The 27,749-nt window shown below is 43.3% G+C and overlaps 1 protein-coding gene and 1 long non-coding RNA gene across 3 annotated transcripts in view; one reads left to right on the top strand and one right to left on the bottom strand.

The window, feature by feature from the left end:
* LOC146081141 (uncharacterized) overlaps positions 1-27,749 on the bottom strand; it is a 67,520-nt gene that overhangs the window by 35,157 nt on the left and 4,614 nt on the right. Inside the window, exons 2-3 of one of the 2 annotated variants that reach the window (XR_014475070.1) lie at positions 8,823-8,989; positions 4,276-4,686 (exon numbers count right to left, since the gene is read on the bottom strand). This is a non-coding gene — a long non-coding RNA (uncharacterized LOC146081141). Of the gene's footprint in view, positions 1-4,275; positions 4,687-8,822; positions 8,990-27,749 lie in introns of those variants that run through there. The other variant, XR_014475069.1, reaches the window with a different exon arrangement.
* Positions 6,042-27,749, top strand: part of LOC146081135 (ATP-binding cassette sub-family B member 5-like) — an 82,551-nt gene continuing 60,843 nt past the window's right edge. The window contains exon 1 of the mRNA XM_083189124.1: positions 6,042-6,176. Within this exon, the coding sequence (XP_083045250.1) occupies positions 6,132-6,176 (45 nt within the window). The 5' untranslated portion in view covers positions 6,042-6,131. The remainder of the gene's footprint in view (positions 6,177-27,749) is intronic.

Genomic DNA, 27,749 nt, shown 5'->3' with positions numbered 1-27,749 from the left:
GTAATGTTTCCATCCGTTTTGACTTTAGTAAAGCTCCGATATGAAAATCTGACGAAAAACCACCTAAAAACATTTCGAAGCATCTTCCACATCCGATGACGCCGAATTGTCTGAACACTTGGTCTTACTGTCATGGAATGAAGAGGAGTGTAGATTATAATGTGCAGAGTTTGTATATTCTCCTCGTACTTGAGTGGGTTTGCTCCGGATACTCCATTTTAGTTCCACAAACCAAAAATATACTGGTAGGTTAATTGGCTCCCAACAAAAATTAACCCTAGACTGTCTGTGTGTGTGTGTACATGTAGGGAATATAGATTGTAAGCTCCACTGGGGCAGGGACTGATGTGACTGGTCAAATATTCTCTGTATGTATTCTCTCTCTATGTCCACTTGGATGGTAAAGAATGAACCAAGTCGGTCTAAACTCAAAAAACATGAAATACTCCTGTCGACCCTTTGAGTGTCAACCATGTTTATATCATCCTTTTACTTGTGTCGACCTTCTAAGGTGGGAGTTCTATTTCACATGTGATGTTGCTATGAGCAACCAATCAGATACTATCTATTATCATCTAGAAGGTGCTAAGTAAATAAGAAGTAGAAACTGCATCCTGCTAAACCGGATCCTGTTCGACTGCATCCTGCTAATGGTGTGTACACACGGTGAGATTCCCTTGCTATTCGACTAAAGATTCGAGTGCTATACAATCTTTGCTATCTCTGTACTTTTTACATACAATCATACAATCTGCACTATATAGTCATTGCTGCCCTGTCCATCTGGGTTTTGATTTGTGTCGCCACAGGAGTGCGCATCGGGATCGCAAGGTAAAAAACCTGTGCGATCTGCATATGATAAGCATACGATTTGCTTGCGATCTGCATGCGATTTTGACTATATTGTCAAAATCTCATGCTGGATTGTACCCTGTGTACACAGCATAAAACGAAATGTGTATACGCAGCCTTACAGCAGCATGGCTCACAAATGTGGAACTTTCTGTGAGACCCTGTCCCCTAGATGCAGGACCATGTCCCTCCTGCCTAGTACCACTCACCTTTTATGGGGTATGTGAGCCTATGGGCGGTATCTAATGTGAATACCGGCGACGTGCAGCGAATCCTGTTTAGGATTCGCTGCACATTCGCCACTGGTCGCCGCGTTCCGGAGCCTCGCCGGCTCCGGTATTCAACGAGTCAGGGGCTCGCTGCCCCTGACCGGCGAATATGAGCTCCTGCGGCGAACGCCGCAGGGAGCCTGAGGACGGTGGCAGGCAGGGAGATGGAAGTCTCCCTGCCTGCCCCAGAACGTTTGTGGGGGGGAGGTGGGCTCCCCGGGAGCCAGGCAGCACAGGCTGCCCCCCGGGGGTGCCAGCAGGGGACCGGGTATATTCACTACACCCGATCATGAATATGTAATGATCGGGTGAAGTGAATATATGAATATCTAATGAGCGGCTCAGCTCCGGCCCCCTGCTGGCTGCTCTGTGTAAAAAAAAAAAAAAAAAAAAATATTTTTTTTAAATTAAATATAGCATGCCCCTCCTCAGAATAAAATTCCAGATTTTTTTACACCAATTGTAAAAAACAAAACACTTTATTTTAAAAGTTCACCTTCCACTTCCCCATAAAAAGATAGCGATTGCTACTCGGTGAATCATGGCGAAAAAAACCTTGAAATGTATTCGCCATCTGGTCATTGAATAGGGTGATTCACCGTTTTAGTCAGAAATTCGCCTTACAGCACAAAATCGCCATAAAAACCTGGCGAATCAGCCTCATTGAATACCGCCCATGACTTGCAAAAGTACCTATTTCTTGAAGGATGCTATAACATTTAATTATCTTAACTGTTTGGCATTAAAGGCAGCTGTACAGCCTGGGTAATATGTGCATAAATTCCTATCATGACTCATTACAGGAGGGAAAAGTGCTTTGTTTTATTACATAACCTGTGATGAAACATCTTTCTTATTGACATCACCTCTGGTGAATCACTTCTCTTATAAATTAACTAGTCCACCACAGGTGACAGCAATCATACATTGAGAGAGAAGTCGAGGAACAGAGCATTTTGGGGGTTATTCTCACAGGGACATTTACTTTGTAAGGTTTGACATAATCTTGGCTTATAAAGCATCTATAGCAGTGCTTCTATCAAAAGCAATAGACATGCGAAAAATAGAGAATATTAGGATTTTGACTATGAAAAAATAGATTGGAATAGGGAATTCTGAATATAAACACTATGGTGGAATGTAAAGCCACCCGAGTTCAGCGTCAGTACAGGATGCCGGACAAACTCGAACATTTCTTTTTAAAGGGTAAGATGACTTACAAGGCATGGTTTTTCCTTGTAAGAAATTGCCCCTTTAAAAACACAGAGTTCAGCTGGCATTCCGTACTGCCGCCGAACTCGGGCGGCATTACAGTCCACTCCCAAAAATTTAAGGGGGGTATGTATTAATAGGCACAGCACTGCCATGACTATTAATGGTTTGTATGGTGACTGATATTCTAATCTTTTATGAAAATATCTCCTCTATGTACTAAGTGTAACTGTCAGGAAATGGAATAGAGATAACCACTGCCCCTGCAAGTTAGATTCTTTCCACATTCAAGGAGTTTTTCACATGTGTACAGTGTCAGCTTCCTGATCCAGCTGAAGGCGTCAGGTGAGGGATCACAATATCCCTCTCCTGGGAGTATTCCTCCATCTATGGATGGCATGAAACACCGGCACCACGGATGGTGTAATGATTAGCATTACTGCCTCACAGTGCTGAGGTCATGGGTTCGATTCCCACCATGGCTCTAACTGTGCGGAGTTTGTATATTCTCCCCGTACTTGCGTGGGTTTACTCTGGGCACTCTGGTTTCTTCCCACAATCCAAATATATACTGGTCGGCTAATTGGCTTCCAACAAAATTAACCCTAGAATGTCTGTGTGTGCGTGTGGTAGGGAATATAGATTGTAAGCTCCACTGGGGCAGGGACTGATGTGAATGTTTAACTATACTCTGTAAGCTACAGAATATGTGTGTGCTATATAGGAAACTGTTAATAAATAAATAAACTTGTTTAACTACTGTTTCTGCTTAATTTTCTGAAACAAAATACTTGATAAATAAATCTCTAATCTCCCTGCACATGTTAAATCTGTTAAATCTGCCCACCTGCAGTGCAGCTTGGGTTTGCCAAGGTATAAAGTATTTCCTTTTATGTTCATTTGCATTGCTCCCAAACTCTTTTGATTATCAACTATATAAATAAATTATAGATGATTGTAATTCATACAAGTAATATGTATTAAGCCTGGTAAAGTGATAAAGTGGTGATAAATCTGTGATAAAGTGGAAGGTGCCCCAATGTTTCCATTTTAGGGGCAGCAATGTTTGGAGAGTGATCATTTTTTCAAACACAGTCTATAACATAGCAGTTAGGAGCTGATTGGCTGACACTATGGCCATATGTACTAAGCCTTGCAAAGTGATAAGGTGGATAATGATACAGGGGCAGATGTAGTGGCGTAAGTTCATCCCAGTTGCCCGGAGGCAAGATGTGTGTTGCCTCCTCACACACACACACAAAAAACCTTATGTAAAATATATACTGTGTATATACTGTATGTCTGTTATGAAATATAAATATATATACAGTATATATAGAGAGAGAGAGACATATATTTCAGAACTTAGAAGTGATATCAATGGCTTCAATTAATGTTTTTAAAATTGCAGGGGAGGAGAGGTGCCCCCTTGGGTGCAGGAGCCCGGTGGCAGATGACTCCATTGTCTCCCAGTGTTCTGCCTCTGGGCAGATGTATTTAACCTAGTAAAAAAAGTGATGAAAAAATGATAAAGTGGAAGGTGATAACACACCAGCCAATCAGCTCCTCACTCTTACTTTTCAAACGCAGCTGATTGGGTGGTGTGTTATCACCTCCCACTTTATCTCCTTTTTATCACTTCACCAGGCTTAATACACCTGCCCCATAGTACCTAACTGCCATGTTACATGCTGTGTTTGGGAAATGACAGGTAGGAGATGGTGTTGGTAGTGGTAGTTTATCACTCCATTTGATCACTTTTTAAGTTTTAGTACATCTCTCTCTCCATTCTATTACTCTCAAAGCATTGATACATATGGCCTTTAAGCATAGATGCCGATTTCATGGGTGCTCAAGGGCCAAAGCACTCTTGGAAACTGATGAGCACCCACAAGCCCATAACATAGAACTCCCACTGCCGGGCCACTACATGTAATAACCAATGTGTGGCTGCTACATCCGCACCAATGGACCCACTGCCTGGGCTCCCAGGGTCCTCTTTTTCTCTGCGGGGTCGTCAAGCCCTCCAGTACAGGCTCCACCGTCATCGGGCAAGGCTGAGGGCAGCCCATGCAGGGTCCTCAGTAGGGGCTGAGCTGCATACAAAGTACCGCATTTAATTACTGATGTGCTGCCACGGTACCAGCACCAATGGACCCACTGCCCGGGCTCCCAGTGGCCTCTATCACCGGCTCTGCCGGGAGTGGCCAAGGGAAGCCCCTTCCATGCACATTCCTCAGCAGGGGCTGAACTGCATCCAAGATGACGAATTTGAAATCAGCGTCTGTCCTGTGCCATCACGCCCAACGGTCACTTGCGCCAGTGGCAAATGGTCGCTGTTCACACTCTGTGACTGCAAAACAGGTTGTTAAGAAGATTGATATACTGTAAGTAGATGCTGTATGCAGGTTGATTTACCTACTGTATGTTTACCTTAAGGGGCCGCTGTATGCAGCAGGTTGATTGATATACTGCACTGTATGCTTATTGTAAGTGGCCACTGTACACAGGTTGAGATACTGTATGTTTACTGTAAGTGGCTGCTGTACAGAGCAGGTTGATATATGTTGAAACAAGAAAATTCCCTGGGCCAAGAGCCAAGGGAAAATGACAGGCGCTTAACAGGAGGTGTTTTTCAGGGTGTAAGCGGCTGCTCAAAAGGGGGGATAGTCGGTCCCCACCACAAGAAAACACAAAAACCAATCACGCCAAAGCGTGTGAGCAGCGCTAAATGAAGGTGACACACACCAAATTACAATATGGTAATGTTTTACTTGTTAATATTAAAAAACATATAATGAAGTACAATACAAAAATACAAAAATACACAGTAAGAACAATATAGGTACCATAAAAACCGATTCTTCACGTCACAAGCTGGGGTGAGTGTGACTGTATTGAGTCCAGTATAGGACAGGGGATGTAAATCATGTAATATGTGGAAAAGGGAAGGGAGTGAGTATTGATCACAGGTAAGTGCACATTACCGTTTGGTGGAAGATCTGTAATGTAACCACGGGTGGTAGTTGGAATCCTCACCCGGGTAGATGATGATTTTGGAGAGTGCTGTCGGTCGGCTTCCGCTAACGATGTAATCATCATCTACCCGGGTGAGGATTCCAACTACCACCCGTGGTTACATTACAGATCTTCCACCAAACGGTAATGTGCACTTACCTGTGATCAATACTCACTCCCTTCCCTTTTCCACATATTACATGATTTACATCCCCTGTCCTATACTGGACTCAATACAGTCACACTCACCCCGTCTTGTGACGTGAAGAATCGGTTTTTATGGTACCTATATTGTTCTTACTGTGTATTTTTGTATTGTACTTCATTATATGTTTTTTAATATTAACAAGTAAAACATTACCATATTGTAATTTGGTGTGTGTCACCTTCATTTAGCGCTGCTCACACGCTTTGGCGTGATTGGTTTTTGTGATATATGTTGAAAATGAGAGGAGCCAAAAATAAGTGAAAGAAGTAATTAGCAGAGGGGAGGAGTCAGTATTTTCAAACCGTATAGATGAGCACCCACCAGCAAAAACATAAATCGGCACCTCTGCCTTTAAGTGACAGTTTGCCAAGTTTTCTCTGTTCCCACATGTTAGCAGCAGCAGCTGAGGTGCAGCGTGATGTATGATGACGTGCTATAACAGGAAGCAGAGCTTTCTGAAATTAAATACTGTAGTCTTCCCCTGTACAACGCCCCCTTCCTTTCCAGCCGGCTCAGAGCTTACACACTGCTCAGAGCAGACACACTGCTAGCAAAGTACAGGAGACTGCAGGATGGCTGTAAAGAGAAGGGGAAGAAGAGGCACCATGCGTCCAGGGGTAAGAGAACGAAGCCGAATGGACTATTACAGGAGTTAGCTGTTAACAGCACTTACTGTACTGTATGTGTGTAATGCACAACTGAGTGGCATGATGTAATCATTTGTAAATATCTTTTCGTGACCTTGTCCAGAGCTTTTCAACAACCAGGGTACCACTAAGACTTATATTGAGAGAGAGAGAGAGAGAGAGAGAGAGAGAGAGAGAGAGAGAGAGAGAGATATGACCTCTGCGCCTTCAGTGTTTTGTACAATGCGTGATACAATGATCCTTCTCAAATATTAGTATATGCGTACCAGCAAGTGAGTGAGTGCTCACATATAGTGATGTCTTTCAATCAGACGATGTCCCTCCTTCACCTTTTCTCCTGTCGGCACGTCTCAATGGACCATTCCGGACATGGGAAAAGTGGCAGGAAGGATTTATTATTATTATTATAGGTGATTATTTTGTGACTTTAGAAAAAGGTTTTTCTCAAAGGTGCTTTGTGCATGAGAAATATAGATGGGTGAACTACGCCACCTTGTGGTGTATATAAAAAGTATTTAATACACGTGTGAATCACCTTGTGAAAAAAAGTTAATAACTTTCTTAAAAACAGACTCACACTCGGAATATATTTGTCCTGGTATTGTTTCCAGCGAGTGTCCTCCAGGAGCCTTAAAATCAAAATAGTCTCCCAGAAGGAGAAAAACTCATAGCGTGATATTGCTTTTGTAAAGAGTACATTTATTCAAAAAAACAATATATAGCAGTTAAAAAAATATACATGAAAACAGTAACAGGTGGACCCGTACATTGGCAAAAGAATTTATAGCTTATCTGATATTGGTGCCAGTGGGGGATGGAGAGGTATTTCACCCTTATATATATAGGGAGCAGGAGTCCGGCACACATGACGGCGCCGCAGCGCTTCTCAATGCAATACTTCACCAGGTGCCCTCACTGTGATAGTAGATAACTTCAGTTTGGAGGTGTGGCACTCGTGGCATAGGAAAAGAAGATGCGGTACACTGTATCAGGTTACTGATTCAGTGTACCGCATCTTCTTTTCCTATGCCACGAGTGCCGCACCTCCAAACTAAAGTTATATATATATATATTCTGGAGTTCCTAGCACGGCCACAATCGCGGGCATCGTGTGCCTTAACTTTAAGGCACATGATGCCCGCGATGCCCGCGATTTCCCTATAGGCTTCAATGTTAAAATATTTTAACATTGAAGCCTATGCGCGTCCGACGCGATGCCCCCGATTTCTCCATAGGCTTCAATGTTAAAATATTTTAACATTAAAAATTAGTGCATTTAACATAGGTAAAAATGGGAAATGGCCCAATATGGGCCAATTCTCATTGGGTATGGCCCCGGCATATGTGTGTAAAAAATAATGGCCCCCCATTGTGACCGCCACCCCCACGATTGACGCGAACCCGAAGCATGGCGAGCGCAGCGAGCCCGCGAGGGGCGGCGGTGCGCGTCCTCCGACCTTTTCATTCCCCTAATATCCACGTCGGCGTGGAGTTGAGAATATAAAGTGTGGCGAGCCACCGAGCCCGAAGCGTGGCGAGGGGACGCGGATACCTGTCAAGCCCACGAGGGGCGTCCCTCGCGGGCTTGACAGGTATCCGCGTCCCCTCGCGGGGCTCGCTGCGCTCGCCACGCTTCGGGCTCGGTGGCTCGCTACGCTCGCCACACTATATATTCTCAACTCCACGCTGACGTGGATAGTAGGAGAATGAAAAGGTCGGAGGACGCGCACCGCCGCCCCTCGCGGGCTCGCTGCGCTCGCCACGCTTTGGGTTCGCGTCAATCGTGGGGGTGGCGGCCACAATGGGGGGCCATTATTTTTTATACACATGCCGGGGCCATAGCCAATGAGAAATGGCCCATATTGGGCCATTTACCTTTTTTTTCTATGTTAAATGTACTCAGTTTCAATGTTAAAATAATTTAACATTGAAGCCTATGGAGACGCGATGGACCCGATTTCTCCATAGGCTTCAATGTTAAATTATTTTAACATTGAAGCCTATGGAGAAATCGGGTACATCGCGTCGGTCGCGTCGTGTGCTTTTTGGTATGCACCCGACGCGACCGACGCGATTTTTTCCGACACGACCACCACGATAGAAATCGTGGTGGCCGTGCTAGGAAACAAGTACCAACGCCAATAATATTTTATTTTTTAAACGCGTTAATGAGGGGGGGTGATGGTGGGGGGGGGGGGGAGCGGTGCTGCAGAGGCGCAGAGTCTCTCACAGCATTACAGAGACCCTGCGCCCATCCAAAAATGGCCACCACCACAGAGAAGACATGCTAGAAGTACTCCTGCACCACTAGCGGCTGTCTCCTTTGTGGCGGCAGACATCTTTGGAGGGGTGCAGGGTCTCTACTGCTGTCACAGACTCTGCGCCTCCTCTGCACCGATTAATCGCAATTAAAAATATTTATAATAATATTATATATATATATATTTATATATATATGGGTGTGTACAATTGAGAGCGTCGCTCCAGGACTTGGTAAAGGTGAAAAAAGCTGTGCTTTATTTAAGTCTATGGTGTTTTGGGCTGCTGACCATCTTCAGGACACACAAGTGAGAATAACAAAACAAGAGTGATATAAATACATTAGAGAATACGTACAAACCAGGGATCCCCATACAGTCCGTCCTCTCACCGTCCGGGTCTTCCGTTACAATGTAGGTTAATTTCCAGAAGTGACATGCCAGGACTCTGGGCCGCAAGTGACATGCCAGGACTCTGGGCCGCAAGTGACATGCCAGGACTCTGGGCCAGAAAGGAGGCATTCACTAGGGGGATAAAAAAAAATATGTAAACAACATAAATGTGCCAAATAACAAGTGCTAAACATTATAAAACCTGGTGATTATTAAGAGAATTATAGGATATATAATTAATAATGTGGGTAAGGGGTAAGGGCATGTCATAATGCCTATTACCAATAGATGGTGCTGTTGTCCAGACAGTGAAAAAAAGTACATAGTGCTTCATTCAAAAACAAAACATATTGGGGAAAATTTACTAAGATGTGTATTCTACTTCACATGTCATGTTGCTATGGGCAACCAATCAGATTCTACTTCTTATTTATTTAGCACCCTCTAGAACAAGGCTGGGCAACACCGGCCCTCCAGATGTTGATGAACTACACATCCCAGCATGCCTTGCATCAGTTTCAGCATGGCCACATAGCAAAACTAATGCAAAGCATCCTGGGATGTGTAGTTCACTAACATATGGAGGGCCGATGTTGCCCAGCCCTGCTCTAGAAGATAGTAGACAGGATCTGATTGGTTGCCCATAGCAACATCACCTGTGAAGTAGAATACACATTTTAGTAAATTTCCCACATTTAGTTATGCTGATAAATAATCTAGCAAACATTTGGTGAATAAAGAAAGGATTGTCAAAAAAAATTGAAAAAATATAAAATAAAAAAAGTAAAAAAAAATTTTTATTGCATATTTGTCATCTCAATACTTTTTTTGCTAATCAACAGAATGTATTGTTGACACATTAGCATTATTGAAACTATAATATGTTAAGGTGACGTAACTTATCTATATCATCTGAGCAAGCTATCATGGCTTAATTTGTAACTATATAATCATCAAAATGTTTCCCCTATCTGAAAACACAGATGATGCTCTAATGTTACTCAGGTGTCAGGGTTCACAGAAAGCATCCCAAATTTAGTGATTCATTTAACCCTCCTGGGCTCAGTGTATTTAATGTATGGATCCACTTGCTGTCTAATTGAAGCAGTCTCCTGCCCCTGTCTTCACCTCTCAAAGTCTGGGGTACATGGTCTATAATGCGGTATCTAAGCATGGTCATACTGTGGCGTCGTTCCCCAAAATGCCTTGCTGCCACTTGTCTACAGGCAAGAGCTGCTCGTATGGCTGTCCTATGTTGCGCCATACGTTCTATGAATTGCCTTACTGTCTTGTCCATGTAGTGTAAACTAAGGGTTGCCTACATGACCCTCTCCTTCAGGGAGAAAACGCTCTGTTCCTGGAAATCCCTGTTAATGTATGATTACCATCACCTGTGGTGAGACACCTTTCTTATCAATTACCTAGCTCCCCACAGGTGACGGCAATCCTACATTACCAGGGAAGCCCAGGAACAGAGCATTTTGTCCCTGAAGGAGCGGGTCAGGTAGGCAAGTATGTGTAACCCACATATGCAATTCAGCATGTACACCATATATTTGGAGGAACAGGTTAAGTCTAGACATGCCGGATGGTATATAGTTTTCCCAAAAATGGGTGTAGGATGTAGTTACATGTGACGCACCCTGTGCATCTGTAACAACCGCCCTTATGTGTCATAAAGTGCCGGGGAGCTTGACCAAAGGTCAAAATGTCCACCATGTCACGTTTATTGGGACCTCTTATAAAACTAGACCTCAGGATCTGTGGTTACCATTGACCACAGTTGTTTGGCTATTTCCAGCATTCCATGGAAGTAACAACTGAGGGTTGAAAATAGATACATTGCCTATTGTTACTGTATATATTTAACAAGTAGTTAAAACATTCAGAAAACATTCAGAAAAGTTATATAACTATAAGACAAATATATAACAACTAGTGACCCGGCCCTGTCTCGCTAAGCGCCACGTTCCTCCCAGCTTTATATACTGTCAAGCGAGCATGCGTGCCACACGTCAATGATAAACTTATACTGCTTTCACATTGCAGAAATGGGTAATGACACGGTATTCTTAAATGGGACTTTAAAACGGGTCTGAGCCTTGAGACCTTTCACATTGCAGGTGAAAACCGTTTTAAAAATCATTTAATACCATTCAAAATTCAACCCGTTTATCCCCCAAGGGACACGTTTCAAGCCATTGAAATAGAGCCATTCACACTGCCTAAAAAACGGCTTTAAAACGTGTAGGACTCTGCTTTTTAACCGTGTTGAAATACTGGTTATCTTTAACCGGTAAATCAACCTTGGCACTTTCACATTGCAGCCTTAAACGTTTTAAAATGGGAAAAAAACGGCAATATACCGTTTTAAAAGTGCAATGTGAAAGGGGTATCAATTTACTAAATACTAAAATTTCTTTTATACTATGTAAGGATAGACCATTTGTTCACAGCTAAATGTACCAGAAACATCTAAATCAGTGAAAATCACACTATAAATATGTGCATGTGTGCCCTGGACTTGCTCCTGAAAGGTCTACATGGGTTAAGTGTCTAGGTTGACAGGTCATTAGGTCGACACAAGCATTAGGTCGACATGGGCAAGGTCAACATTCAAATGGTTGACATGGGGTTTTTCACTGTTTTTTGAGCAGACATGTGTCGACAGGTGGTATTTCATGCCCTACCATCCACTAGGGTGTGGTGGGAGAATAAAATAGTGTGCCAAGTGTAGCGAGGCTCCGTGCCCAAAGCATCGCAAGCGATGCGAGGGGTTGCGGTGCACTTCAAACTGTGTCCATGTCGACGGTGTCGACATTTGGGTAAAAACTGTGAAAACCCCATGTCAACATTTTGACTGTCGACCTTGCCCAGGTCTACCTAATGCTTGTGTCGACCTAATGTCCTGTCGACCTAGACTCATGTCAACCTAGACACATGTCGACCTTGACCCATATCGACCTATACCCATGTCGACCTTGCTGCCTGTCGACCTAGTGGTGTCGACCCAATGCTTGTCAACCTAGTTGGTGTGGACCTAACAACCCACACCCAACCAGCCCATGAGCCTGATGCTGGTTTTAGAAATTACGGGGATCCCTTAGGCAGGTATTCAATGCTGTGGGCGAGTGGTGACAGCGAGCAGAGCTTCCTGCTCGCTGTCACCACTCACCCTGACAGTATTCAACGCAGCCCCTTCATACGCTAATTTCCCCTTGCTCCATTTTTTGAGCGAGGGCAAATCGGCGTATGCGGCTCCAAAAGCAGCGAGACTCGTGGCTAAATACAGCGAGTTTCCTGCATTAGCCGCGGGTCTCGCTGTTTTGGGGAATTCTCGCCGTCCTGTGACAGCAAGGATTTCCCCCGGAACGTTGAATACAGCGAGCGGCCGGCGCGGGGGTTAAACAGCGAGGATCGCTGGTTTTCTGCAATCCTCACTGTTTAACCCCCTCGCTGGCTGCTCGCTGTGGCATTGAATACACCCCTATGTTTTTTGGCAGATGAATTTCAAAACCAGGACCAGTTCAATAAGCCCAGGACTGGTGATGCTCGAGAGGGAGTACCCTACGCTGTTTTTTTTTTTATTTTTACTTTTAAACATTTTTATGGACAGAACCATGCACAGCTCTGACTGATCTGTGCATGGTTTAGTCAAATTAGTCAGTCTGAACCTGGTCTATTTATTTTGAGATTTTTGGTAACATTTACAAAAAATTGCACCCTATTATATTTGCAAATTGTATACCGTATAGACTCGAGTATAAGTCGATCTGAATATAAGCCGAGGCACCTAATTTTACAACAAAAAAACTGTGAAAACGTATGGACTCAAATGGGACCCTCACTAGAGTATAAGCCGAGGGGGGCTTTTTCAGCATAAAAACTGTTCTGAAAAAGTAGGCTTATACTCGAGTATATATGGTACTTTATAATGGGAAAACATCTGAATGCGATTTGAAGTGTAAGAAAAATCAACGGGCCAAAATGTATGTATTCTGCAGCAAAAAGTGTGAATTATACCGCAATTGGCATCCTATTATATGTATGATTTACACAAAACAGGCGAATTAAGACGTTTTTTGACTAAAGCAGGTCTTAAAAGACTGAGTGCAGGAAAGCGGGTTCCAAAGAGTTATTCGCAGATTGCTAAAAGCTTGACCCCCAGATCAATTCTGGGATATTTGAGGTATTGGGAGCCAGAGTACCACCCAATCAGCTCCTAACTGTAACAGCCTGTAACATGACAGTTCAGAAATGGCTGGTACTTTACATGTCTCTCCACTTTATCTCTCTCCCATGTCTGCTCCATAGTGTTTTGCCTTAATACAGATTAAACTTCAGTGTAATGTTAATTGAACAGCTCTCATGATTAATAAAATGTGTTTGTTCCTGTTCACTGCATATATCATGTGGCTTTTCTATTGCTCAGTTGTTTCCAAATTGTTCTCTTGTTTAATAAGATTTTGTTTTTATCTGCGATCACCACCAAAACAAAAAATCAAAACAGAATGATTAATCAACAGTATAGTTAAGCGTAATGCATATGTAATGAACCGCTCATTACATATGCACACAGTGCCGAATTTCCCATTAGGCACGTGATGCATGTGCCTAGGGGCGGCACATGTTTGGGGGCGGCACTTGGATGCTTCTGTTGGTGCTGTCAGCCTGAAATGTACCAGTAACTGCACAATATCCACTGTACTGTTCCATATCCCATCTTGTATAGAGTGTACATGGATAGGGAATGTAGATACTGTCCCTGTAATCTGTCCTACTTATTCTATTCTATCAAATGACGGTTTATAAATAATCAATAAAAATAATACACTTAGGCAGAGGGGGCGGCCATTATTGTTGTGCCTACGGGCGCCCTCACTCCTAAATCCGCCCCTGTATGCACATATGTAATGAGCGCAGTGCATATGTAATGAGTGTCTCATTACATATGCACTGCACTCATTACATATGCGCATATGTAACGAGCGGCTCATTACATATGCACTGCGCTCTCATTGCTACTGCCTGAGTCCTATATACCAGTTTAGAGCCGTTTACACTGCATAAAAAACGAATCTGTACCATGTAGGGCTCTGCTTTTTACCCGTTTGCAAATACCGGTTATTTATAACCGTTAAATGCAGACTGGTGCTTTTACACTGCAGCTCGAACCTTTTTAAAAAATCGGTTAAGGGGTCTGGGGGGCATTTATCATTGGGGCCAATGTAAAATCCGGTCTCAGGGACCATTTAACATTGGTTCCAATGTAAAAAAAATTGGGTCAGTCGGGTCAATCGCATCGCATGCGATTTGGTTGCATGCAATGCGATTGACCTGATTTTAGCAACCCAATTGCATACAATTAAAATCGGTGGCGCCGTGCTAGGAAACAAGTACCGAAAAGACAGCGTCTTCTGCACCAGAAGGGCTGTTTCAATAAAATAAGTTGCCATTTGGGTTATATGGGGCACCCATCACCTTGCAAATGATGATGTATAGAAATCTAAGTCCCCAGTATGCTGCTGCTTATCTTGACAATGGGGTTATACACATAGGCGTGCGCAGCCCATTTTCTTAGGGGGTGCACCATTGGAGGGGCATGTCCATCACCGCCTACTGGGCGTGTCCATCACCGCCTACTGGGCGTGTCCATCACCACCTACTGGGTGTGCCAATCTTTTGGGCATTAATGCAAACTAAATAGAAGCATTATGTAAATGCCCTTCAGAAGGAATCATTCCCCCCCTACACATACTAGATACTGTAATGGTCATTCACATAATGCCCATTACACATTGTGCCATGGCTTGACACATTTTTGTAAAACATGGACAATAGGTACAGTGTGCGCTGAAGGTGTGCACCAAAAATTTACACTGTAATGCCTATTACACGTCACACACCCATTACATAGTATACCACATGCCATAATGACCATTACACATTATTCCACACACCGAAATGTCCATTACACATTATACCAAACACTGTAATGCCCATTACATGTTGCGCCTCACACCATGATGCTATTGCACAGTATGCCACACACCTTAATGCCCATTACACATTATGCCATTACACATTATGTCACACACCATAATGCCTATTACATATTATGCCACATAAGTAGTGATTACCTACACTGCTCATTGCTAGGAGTTACATGCTTGATACCAGGGGATTCATGCTTGTTTCCACAGGGGATTTCCTGGTTGTTGGTCAAGGGGGATTACATGATCGTTGTCCAGCAGGGATTACATGCTCATTGCCCAGGGGTATTACATGCTTGTTGCCCAGAGGGATTACATGCTCGTTGCCTAGGGGGGATTACAGGCTTGTTTCACAGAGGGGATTACAAGCTCATTGCCCAGCAGGGGATTACATGCTCATTGCCCTTCAGGGGATTATGTGCTCATTGCCCAGCGGGGGATTACCTGCTCAATGCCATGTGGAGATGCAGTGCCCCGGGAGACGCAGTCTCAGACACAATCACAGCCGCAGAAATATGTATCAGAGGGGGATAGTGGGTGAAAGGGATATAGTGAGCGACAATATAGTGCATGACAGATAGAGAGAGACAGGGAAATAGTGGGTGACATGGAGATAGAGGGTGACATATAGTGGGTGACAGCGATAGTGGGTGACATATAATGGGTGACACAGAGATAGTGGGTGACAGAGATAGTGGGTGACACATAGATAGTGGGTGAAATATAGTGGATGGCACAGAGATAGTGGGTGACATACTGTATAGTGATTGACAGGGAGATAGTGGGTTACACAGACATAGTGGGTGACACAGACATAGTGGGTGATGGTGAGATATTGGGTGACTGGGGGGCATTGGATGAAAGCTGTTAGATGGCAACAGGCTGTGACATTGATAAGTTTACTTACACTTTAGGCAGGATGAGATGGGATGGCTCTTCTTGTAGGCAGGGACAGGGTTCAGCTCTTACTGCATCCACCTGGCCACAATCATCATCCCCGGGAGCACAGCCTGCACTGCAGAATCACCCAACTAGTCCCGTCTCCCCAGCAGCCATAACAGTTACAGGAAGCAGAGGAGAGGAGCTGGGGAAAGATGAGAGGGTAGCTCCGCCTCCTCATCCTGACTGCCCGGAACGTGGCGCCAGCTTAGTGTGCTGAGCAGCGCGGAGGTGTATAATGAGTCTGTTTGACTCATTCATAATAAAGCTGCACTCTGTAGGCTGGCAGCTCTATGCCCGGTGGGGACAGCGCCTGTGATAGAATGAAGGGGGGCGGGGCGGCTGCTGCACAACGGGCTCTCTATGCGCTTCAGTGGGGACTAAAATACGTTGTTACGATGCGTTGGTCAGCTTACCTAGCAGCCAGCGGCATCAGATTCATCACTGCCGCTGCCGGTCAAGGAGGTCCTGTAATTGTGGGGGTGCCGGTTATTAGGAGGTGCCTGTGCACCCCCGGCACCCCCCGTGCGCACGCCTATGGTTATACACAGTCCTGATTGGCAGTGTCATTTGACTAGGCATCAAGCACTCAGTGCCAGACTATGAGACTACTTTTAGTTAATATATAACCTTATATCTCATAACAACTGACTTTCTTTTTAATGTGAAATGTCAATGAACAACAATATCATGCTATAAACCACATATAATAATAATTTGTGTCATTTAGCACAATATAATAGAGGTTTTATGGGTATTAAATACTTGCCTATCCTCCTGAAATGGCCGGGAGGCTCCCGAAAATTGTGTCCCACTCCCGTCCCCGGGAAGGTGGGCAAGTCTTCCACATGACCCCCAGAGTCTAAATTCAGAGGTCTGTTGGAGGGGGTGGGACTAAAATGATGCAAATCACGTCATTTCGTGTAATTTTATCCCTGCTCCCTACTCGCAGACCTTTAAATTGGGGCTTTGAGTTGTCAGCCTTGTCCCCGCCCCCTGACCTGGAGGTTCAGCTGTCCTCTCCGGGCTTCTCCCAGAGAGGCAAAATAAAAAGTCAGCAAGTATGGGTTATTAGTGAAGGCATATCTATCCAGAAGGTCCTTACCATGAATGTCCTGTCAAAACCCACTGTCTAGGGAATGTACACAATCTCATAAAGCAAAATAATCTGAGGGTATAATTAACTATGCTCCCAGAATGTCTGAAAGGCTCCCGAAGCCAGGTGACATGAGCTCAACCTAAGCTCACATGGGACCAGATGTATCAAGCTTCAGAAAGTGATAAAATGGAGATTGATAAACAGCCAGCCAATCAGCTTCTAACTGTTATGTTACAAGCTGGGTTTGAAAAAGGGCAGGTAGGAGCTGATTGGCTGGTTGTTCATCACTCTCCATTTTATCACTTTCTGAAGCTTGGTACATCTGGCCCCTGGAAAATGATATGGCAATTTGCACTGAAATGCGTCATAGGGCAGTATTCAATGCTCCTCAAAAAAAATTCAGCGATTTGGGCTGTTTTCACTCATTGCGGTGAATCTTTTTCACTGAAAATCTGATTCACCCTATTCAATGTTCACTGTTCGCTGAATGCCGGCCAGCACATGAATATATATTTAATTTTTTATTTATTTTTTACATTTTTTTTTTTTTTACACATTCGCCAGCAGGGGGCCGGGAGCTGCTCATTAATTATTCACTTCACACTGGTCCTGCTCATTACATATGCACAAGTGAGACCAGTGAAGCAGCTCCCTACCTGGCCCAATATCCTGCTATCTCTATATTCTATCCTTGTATATACTGATCATAAAAACTTATTGTATCAATTAAAAAAAAATGGATTTCAGTTAGGTTTTATGGTGGGAATTTACTATGATGGGAGTTATATTTCACATGTTTATATTCTTGTATTCTAATCTTATATAGCCCCCCATAAATTCTTATCCTGTCAATAACCAGTCCCCTAAATCAGTGGTTCCCAACCCTGGTCCTCAAGTACCCCCAACAGTGCATGTTTTGCAGGTCTCCACACAGAATCACAGGTGAGATAATAGCTCTACCTGTGGATCTTTTCAAATGTGCCTGAATAATAAGTGCACCTGCTGGGTGACCTGGAAAACGTGCACTGTTGGGGGTACTTGAGGACCAGGGTTGGGAACCACTGCCCTAAATTATGTTGTGGAATAAGTCTAGAGTTGCCTGATCATTGAGCCTTTGCATTGTAGTCCAGCTTTTGCTGATGCCTTTGCTTACTGATTAACTGGACTCTGACCCCTGGCTCTGATTTTACTGGCTTTGTTTCTGACTAATTGGGTGACCTCTCTGGCTGACAGCCAGTTGGATCAGAGATCAGCCCACAGTAAGTTGATCCATGCTCAACCCTCCATAGCCTATGAGCAGAGATCAGCCGCTGACAAATATCCCACAAAGCCATTCCAATGCCGCCTGAGGGTAATTGAACAGATCAGGAAATAGGGTTATTTGATGCTCTGTCCCGTTGGGTTTCTTTTAATTTACACCAAGATTAATCTGAAATCCCTACTATTCTCCCTACTGATATTGCTCTTATGGTGTGTACACACGGGTACAATCTGCATGAGATTTTGACTATATAGTCAAAATCTCATCGGGATCGCATGCAGATCGCATGGGTTTTTTACCCTTGCGATCCTGAAGCTATCCCGATGCGCGTTAACGTATCACAAGCAGAAAGTCTTGGCTGCCTTGACTATATAGTGCAGATCTGCACTATATAGTCATATTTGTATACAGATTGCATGTATGCCATGTGATGTGATCCCGATGAGATCAGATCGCATCGCACGGTACTCGCACCGTGTGTACACAGCATCAGTCCTTATTTACCCAGACACGGACCCCTTCTGACAAGCATCTTGGCTTAGAAATAAACAGTAATTTGTAAACTGTTTACAATAACAACACACACTCACCAACAACACAGAGAAAAAATAAATACACAAATCTAACAAGGTAGATTTAGATGAAATTATGATTATCTTATTTTAAATAAAAGAGGTCCATAGTAGTCTCAGGAAACTGCCAATGTGTTTCATCTGGTCATTCAGATAGTAGGGGAAATTTACTAAGAATTTCAAATATGGTCAATGCCTGATACGAATGGATACGACCGGCATCAGCCGTATTTCGGGGAAAATATGACTCAGAAATAGGGCAAATTTACTGATCTGCCATGTTTACGGGATTCGTATTTTCTGATGGCGTAGGCGGTCATATGCATTTCTATTTGGTGGCCATATATATATAAATACGATTCGGCAGCCTGCACGGATCAGTCAGATTCATGCGCCTTCCATGTGAAAAATAAGATAAATAAATAATTGAAATAAAAAGAGCGTGGGGTACTCCCCCACAGCTATAACCAGCCCCGGGCTCAAAGAACCTCAGGGTTCTTTCAAGTTGGGGGAACCTCAGGGTCCAATCAAGTTGGGGGATCCTCACAATTACTAAAACCAGCACCATGCTCAAGGACTGGTCCTGGATTTCAAAATACGGGGGACAAAATGAGTAGGCCAATAGCCAGCAGGGTAATGGCACAGCTGGGAGAAACTATTTAAACTAGTTTCCCAGGCCAAAGCTTTGTACCCCTAGACTGATCAGCCAGGCAGGGAACCTAAGGGAGTGTGGATCCCCAGTGAAGGCTTCCCCTTCCTCTTGGATACCACCTGCTGGGGCTGAAGCCCAGTGCTGTCCCCAGTGCCCCAGGGCGGTGGGCATCGGGCTGATACTAAAGTGTAAAAATGTGAACAAATACTGTTGTGTTTTTTGTTAGAACTACAAGTCCCAGCAAGCCTGCGCCACATGCAGGGACTTGGATGACTACAACGCAATAAAGCAGACGTGATCTTCGCTGGAGGCCTCAGTAAGTATAATTTCCTTCCACAGGTACCCACACGGATATCTACTGGACAAGGGGTCTGGCCATCGTTGAAAGCCCTAAGTAAGTATAGTGTGATTGATTGACCCCTTCATTGGGGGGTCCCCACTCCCCCAGGGTCCCTGCCTGGGCTGAACAGTCAGGGAGTATAATGCTTTTGGTTTAGGGAACTAGTGTAGATAGTTTCCCCCCGGCTGTGGCATTATCCTGCTGGTCCGGTGCTGGATTTCAAAATACGGGAGGCCCATACTCTACTATTTTGGGAACCAGGACTGGCCCCAATGACCTTGGCGCTGGTTTTAGAAATTGTGTGGACCCCCCCAACTTGTTTGGACCATGAATTTAACCAGGGGTTATAACCAGGGCTGGTTATAGCCATGGGGGTAGGACCCCACAACAATTTTTTTAATTATTTATTTATAATCTGTTAGCTATGATTTTAGTTAAAATGTAAAATTCTACGTTTAATAAAGTAATCGGTCTATACAACTCCGCCAACTGAGGTCTTTACCTGGTTTGGGGATTAGGGAAGTGTACGCCTCAGTGAAAGATGAAAACAGGGGTCTCTCTTTTAATATACTGTTATACATTTCTAACAATGTCGGAATGATCTCTGTTTCTAATCATTTTAAATAAACACCAAAGAAAACCCATCTGGGTCAGGAGCTTTAATTATTTATTTATTCTTTTTTTTACACATGTAAACCTGCAAGGATCTCAGTGATCCGTGCAGGCTTCAGCCAAATACGCCTGGGAAATGAGGAGTATTTTCCAGGCATATTTTCTGGCATTTTACATTTGAATGCATGGTGATTCATATTTGTTTTCTTTCAAAGGGGGTATTCATTAGGGAAGCCAATCCCGGAGCATTTTTTCAATCCCGGATTTCGGGATTGAAAAATGCCTAATCCCGGGATCCCGGGATCCCGGGATTGGCTTCCCTAATTCAAAAAACGCACCCCGGCCGCCCCGCATATTTACTTACATGTGGGCTGGGGTGCGGTGCGGCCGGGTGTGTGGGTGGGCAGCCGGCCAGCCGGCCGGGTGTCTGTGGAGCCAGGCAGCCGGGTGGGTTGGCGGGCGTCAGGGGAGCCGGCGGGTGGATGGGCGGGGAGCCGGCAGGTGGATGGGCGGGGAGCCGGCCGGATGGATGGGCGGGGAGCCGGCCTGGAGGGTGGGTGGATGGGTGAGTAGCGGCTAGCGGGGCGGGCAGCAAGCCGGGGGTGGGGGGGGCGGGCTTCTGGGGAGCCAGCCGGGTTGGTGGGCAGGGGCAAACGCATGCTGCACAGAGCCACACTGGCTCTGTGCAGCTGCTTGGCCTGCGCAGCGTGACCTCTGTACTCGTCACGCTGCGCAGGGATGCACTGCCGGGGAAGGGAGAAGCCGGGCAGTGTCTGAGCACACGCTCAGACGCTGGCCGGCATTAGACTGCGCATGCGCAGTCTAATCCCGAAATCCCGGGATTGGAAACTCCAATCCCGGGATTGAAATCCCGGCGTTTTAGGGGCCAAATCCCGGGATCCCACCGATCCCGATCCCGGGATTGGCCACCCTAGTATTCATTCGTATTCCAAAATACAGTATGAATATGAATACCCGTATACCGGCCATTGTAGATTTGGAAATATGAATTACGGTCATATACGAGTACGAATGGCTACTAATAAGGATATTCATAGCCATTCTCTGTGTCTGTGTCTGTGTGTGTGTGTGCGTGTGCGTGTGCATGGGCGTTTTCCTTATATTAATCAATGTGATATTTTTTTTGATACATGATAATTGATTATCTATATGGTACTGAAGCCTGCAAGTCCCACAGCACCACTCTCCACTTCAGCAGCAGTTTGTGAAGCATGGTGAGAGCAGCGAGCCATGCGAGAGGACGTGCTGCAGTTTTCGGTGAACTGTGTCCACATTCGGGACAAAAAAAGTGAAAAATCCCATGTCGACCTTTTGACTTTTGTCAACCTTCTCAATGTTGACATTAATGACCATGTAGACCAAAAGCCATGTCGGCTTTTCTATTGTGTTGCCCTAAGGCCTATCAACCTTCAGTGGTTGACCTAGTGCATGTCGACCTTTGTTTGGTCAACCTAATGACCCATACCCGATGCTATTATGGCACATGGCAGCTAACTGAATGGACCCTAATACATTCTGGGGGTTATTATGGTTTACACTTTCTGACAAATTCCTTCTCAAATGGACAAAACCATCTGCACTGCAGGTGGGGCAGATGTTACTTGTGCAGAGAGAATTAGATTTGGGTGGGGTTTTACTCCAAAGTGAGATCTATATTGCAGTGTAAAAACAAAGTAGTCAGTATTTATTCTGCACAGAAACAAAATAACTCACCCAAATCTAACTCTCTCTGCACAAGTTACATCTGCCCCGCCTGCAGTGCACATAATTTTGTCCATCTAAGAAGGATTTTTGTCAGAAAGAGTGAACTAGAATAAGGCCCCATGTGTGGAAAGAGGGTTAGTGTATTTTCTTAGTGCAGCTAGGGTGGGTACTCTGGAGCATTCCTCAGCACTCCAAATTAACTATATAAAACAAGAGTACAGTGAGGACCCTTCACCAGCGCACCAAATCTCAAGAAATTTAAACTTCCCTTAAATATTTCAGGGATGTCACAGGAGACACAGTTGTTGCTAACAACTTCTGGATACACACAGGTTTCCAATCAGCAGGTTCCTCATTGAGGCTTTACCATGGAATGAGCAAAAAAATATCTCATAGCATAATACTGTTTAATACAATTAAAGCAAGAATTCCGCAGAAATATACAAAGAGTTAAATACAATGAAAAGTGCACTGAACACAGTGTCCCCTGGTGGTGGTGTATAACAGCGCTGTAGCAGCGTAATTACCAGATAGGTAGGAACCGTCCGCAAGAACAGTTCAAAATACATTTCATAATCCACATAAGTTCCAGGCCAGATAATGGAAGTATCCAATGCCAAGGGGATGGGGTACAGTATAACTTACCGACAGTCAGGATTCCGATGGTTGTTTCTCTGACGTCAGAATCCTGACTGTCAGGAGCATGACAGGGGACAAGCTCAATCAAGCTCCTTACCTGCGCCTATTCTATTCTCCCTATATGGGGGTCATGGAATCCCATGAGGGTAAGTAGCCCATGTACTGAATGTCGGGATCCTGACAGTCGGAATTCCGATGTCAGAGAAACAACTGTCGGAATCCCGACTGTCTGTGTAGTTTTATCTTGACATTCCTTTCTTTATTTCAATAAGTCTTGCAATCTAAAGATTAGGTATTTTATTTCTCATTGATAAGTAACACTTGCGTGAGTACAGATAGACATTAACCCCACATGCTTGCTCTCCTTCTCCTTGTCCTTTTTCTCTCTCCTCCTACTTCCTGATCACATGTTCTTTCCTACTGCAAGATTAGCTCATCTAGCTAATGCACATAAACTATCTTTATAGATACTATATCTGAGTCATTCAGCACCCAGGGGAAGATACTGTATTACTGTAGACCATAGCTGCCTACCCTCATGCATTCTGCAGGAGACTCCCTGAGATAGTAGCAATCTCCATCTGTCCCTTATTAGTCTAGCAATCTCCCTCATGTCACCTAGCCCACATCACGCTGTTACATTTTTAGGTAAAAAGGAATGAGTGATAGATACATTTACATTGAACCATCAGCACCATTTCCCAGCACTTTACCAAGTATAGTAGCTCTTACTAACTGCTTTGGGGCTCATCTACATTTGGACATAAGTCATTTTAGAAGATTCCTCATAGATGTAGCAGTACACACCCACGCTTCTAGGTGCCACATTCACAATCTCTTTTTACAATCTCTCCATATATGGAACTAGGCACACCCCTTTGGGTGGAGCCTGACATGCCCCCTCAATGGGGTGCTGTTTAAAATTAACCTACCAACTATAATCTCCCTGAAACTAGTTTTCAAAAGTAGGCAAGTATGATATAGCCCAATGACCACCCCTTTACAATTATTAAGTTTCAACAGGAAGATTCCTTATTTTGTAGCAGTGTTGCCTGTGAGTAATAAATGCTATTTATAGTATGTTGGCTAACAAAAAGAACTGATGTGATTGGGCACTCTTATGTTGACAGACATTATGGGTGAGATTTAATAGGATGAGAGATGCAGAAAGTGAGAGATTTGGTGAGAAATCTCCATTTTTTTTAAAGCAGCAATCATTTACACTGCAAAATCAAACTGGTATTGCAGTGTAAATGATTGCCGCTTTAAAAAAACTGGAGATTTCTTACTAAATCTCTCACTTTCTGAATCTCTCATCCCATTAAATCGCACCCTATATTTCAGTTGTTGAATCCACATTTTTTTTTTTTAATTTTTTTATTTTTTAATATTCTTTATTAATTTTACAATTATAACAAACATAAAAAGGAAACACAATTACATACAATTACATACATACACTTTTTTTTTTCCCTCTTCTCCCTTCTCTTGGTAGGCACTTGTTTTGACTAACTCTAAAAACAAAATATACATTATATTCACATATACTAATAAATTGGCCCGCTTTGCTACCTTTAACGATGATATTTTTTATTCGATCCCGCCCAATCTCTATATAATAATATCTTGATTCACTGCAACTCATCCATAGGCACCATGGGGGAATGTGGATGTTTCTTCCCTCTACTACTTGTGTTAACCTATAACATTTCTCCAGTGTCAACTTTACTGTTTAGTAACTCAATTTTAATCATATTTCTTATTAAAGTGCTAAGTGCCTGAAAAAAAAAAAAAAAAACAAACACTTATGTATTGTGCTATTCCTTTACCAATTAACTTTTCCTATAATAAGGGGATTGTATCCAGTGATCCCAAATTAAGTGATATTTGTTTAATGTTTGATTTCTTTGTGCTAGACGTCTTTCTTCTTCTACAATAAAATTTACGCGTGCTTTCCAAGCTTCCACATCTGGTGCAATATTTGACATCCACATTCTCCCAATAATTACCTTTGCAATAGATAACACATTAATTATATAAGTTCTATCCTTATTGTCAACTCCTCCTGGGACTATACCTAATAAACAACATCTAGCCGATAAAGCTTCACTTGGAATTCCCGTTGTAGATATTACCCGTTTAACCTTGTCCCAATACTCAGCTACAAGATTACAGTCCCAGATTAGGTGTAGGAAGGTACCGGATGTGACTCTACATTTAGGGCAGGTAGTTGACCTACATCCCGCAAATTTCTCCAACCTTCTAGGGGTTATGTATGACCGGTGTAATATAAATAGTTGAGTTTGTTGAATACGAAGTGAGTTTGTGGCCTTTGCCACTGCCGTTTTGGCTGCCGACCATTCTATATTGCTCAAGGCCCCTATATCACCCTCCCATTTTCCTATCACTCGGACCAGATCCTTTCCCAATTTTTCTTCTTTTAACAAATTGTAGATCTTAGAAGTAAGGTTCTTAGTGTTAGTTGATTTAAGAATCATCTTTACTTCCATCTCACTAAACCTAGGTAAGGGTTGATTAACCTGCGCTACCAAGGCATTTCTTAGTTGAAGATATCTAAAGAGGTAGGAACTTGGGAGGTCATATTCTTCCTTTAACTGAGTAAACGATTTTATCCCATTTAAATCATATAACTGAGAAAGATAAACCACTGAATAGGGATGCCATACCTCCAAAATTTGAAGCGATTTTATTTCTGTTGGTGCTAATACATCAACTATCCTCAGTTCTTCATCTAAATAATCCACCTCTAATAGCTTATTAATCTCTTGCCATATTTTCACTGCCTGTATAACTAATGGTAAATCTGCAGGATGCCTCCTGCCTTGTATTAACCTATTCATTGGTGACACATCGGGCATGGATACCCCTACCAGGGCTTTAGCTATAGTGACCCTCATCCGGCTCCCTAAACCATGCCTTTAATTGCATTGCTTGAGCAGCTAAATAATATCTACGGAAGTCAGGAAGACCAAGACCCCCGTTTGTTCGGTCTCTCATCAGATGGATCAGCTTAATCTTAGGACGAGAACCATTCCATATGAATGAGCTCAAGATACTATTTAATTTCCTAAAAAAGGAACTAGGCAAATATATCGGGGCCTGCTGAATTATATATAGTATTTTCGGCAGTACTGACATTTTTATTAAATTCACCCTCCCGGCAGCGATCAAAGGCAGCCTGCTCCAGGTTTTAACTTTCTTTTTGAGCCATTCCAATAAGGGATTTATATTTAATTCAATGTATTCTTTTGGGACACGAGATATTATAATTCCTAGGTATTTAAAGGAATTAACTTTTTTTAAAGGAAATAGTACATCTGGCGACAGGTTGTCTGGACCGCCTACCGGAAGGACGTTTGACTTGGCCCAGTTTACTCTGAAACCTGAGTAATCCCCGAATTCCTTGATCAATTGTAGGACCAACGGAAGCGAATGACTATAATGATTTAAAAATATTAGCAGATCATCCGCGTATAAAGAGATTCTATCCATCCGATCTCTTATGGAAAAACCCAGATTACCAGGATATTGCCTTATTATTGCTGCCAAGGGCTCGATAGCCAAGGCGAATAGAATTGGGGACAGAGGGCACCCCTGCCGTGTACCTCTGGCAAGACCAAAGGCCGGTGAAGTCCACCCATTTACTGAAACTCTTGCTGAGGGATTAGTATATAAAAGCTGAATCCATCTGATGTAATTTGACCCAAGGCCGTAAGCTTGAAGGATCGCCCAGAGAAATGGCCACTCTACGGCATCGAAGGCTTTTATAGCATCTAGTGATACCACAGCGGCCTCATTATTTTTTGACCCACTCAATTGGAGTTGCGCATATAATTTCCGAATGTTTATGCTAGTGGTCTTTTCTGGCATAAAGCCAGTTTGATCCGGATTGATCAATTTACTAATAAATTTATTCAATCTATTGGCCAAGATCTTTGCCACTACCTTGGCTTCCACCGATATTAAAGAGATAGGACGATATGAATCTAACTCTATCGGGTTCTTATCTGGTTTTAAGATTAATATAATATTAGCCTCTGAGAATGATTTAGGAAGGCACCCTTGATCAAAGCTATCCCTAAGAGTTTCATATAACATTGGAGCCAGTACTTTAATATGTTTTTTATAAATTTCAGCAGGTAACCCATCTAGCCCTGTGGATTTACCATTTGAAAGCGAATTTATAGCCTTATATACTTCTGCTAATGTTAATGGGGCATCTAACTCCCGTTGGTCTGTTTCATCCAATTTAGGGAGCTGGATATTATTGCTATAATTCTCTATAGCCTGTTCACTGCATTGCAGCTGGCTTGCATACAATTGACTAAAATACATAACAAATGCGTCACCCACCTTGGAAGGAGATTTAACCACATTGCCTGCATGATTTTTAACTTGCATGATTATATTTGAGGGTTTCTCTGACTGTGCAATAAAGGCTAAATACTTCCCTATACGATCTTCTCCTTGATATTTTTGTGACGTTTTATGAGCCATTATATTAATATTAACCTGCTTAATCTCTTCCAGCCATGCAGTTTGTGCTACCTGCCAAGCCCGAAGTGTCACCTCAGATTTATCACTGTAATACTGTTTTTCTTTATCCAGGCATTCCTTTTCTTTCTCAAAAATTCTATCTCTAGTACTCTTTTTAACCTCTGCAATTCTTTTTTTAAGAGTGCCCCTAATGTATGCTTTTAAAGTGTCCCAGACTATATGTGTGCTAGCTGAACCCCTATTGTTTTCCCAAAACCCATAACATTCTTTTTCTAGCTCCTCGTTCGGATCTATATTATTTAACCATCTAGGATTAAATCTCCAGAATCTATTACCCTGATCCGCGGCGCCATCAAACTCAACACTCACTGGGGAGTGATCCGAGATTCCCCGGGCTTTATAATTAATGTCACGAATCATTGGCATAAACTCTTTGGATACCAAAATTAGATCTATTCTTGATAACGCCATATGGGACTGGGAGAAACAGGAGAACTGTTCTTTGCTCGGGTTAAGGAGCCTCCACGGGTCCACCCACCCTA

Source organism: Crinia signifera, chromosome 5 (genome assembly GCF_055691185.1).
Source record: "Crinia signifera chromosome 5, ASM5569118v1, whole genome shotgun sequence".
NCBI lineage: Eukaryota > Metazoa > Chordata > Amphibia > Anura > Myobatrachidae > Crinia > Crinia signifera.
Note: the sequence above shows the minus strand (reverse complement) of the source record. Positions and strands in the feature narration are given on the sequence as shown.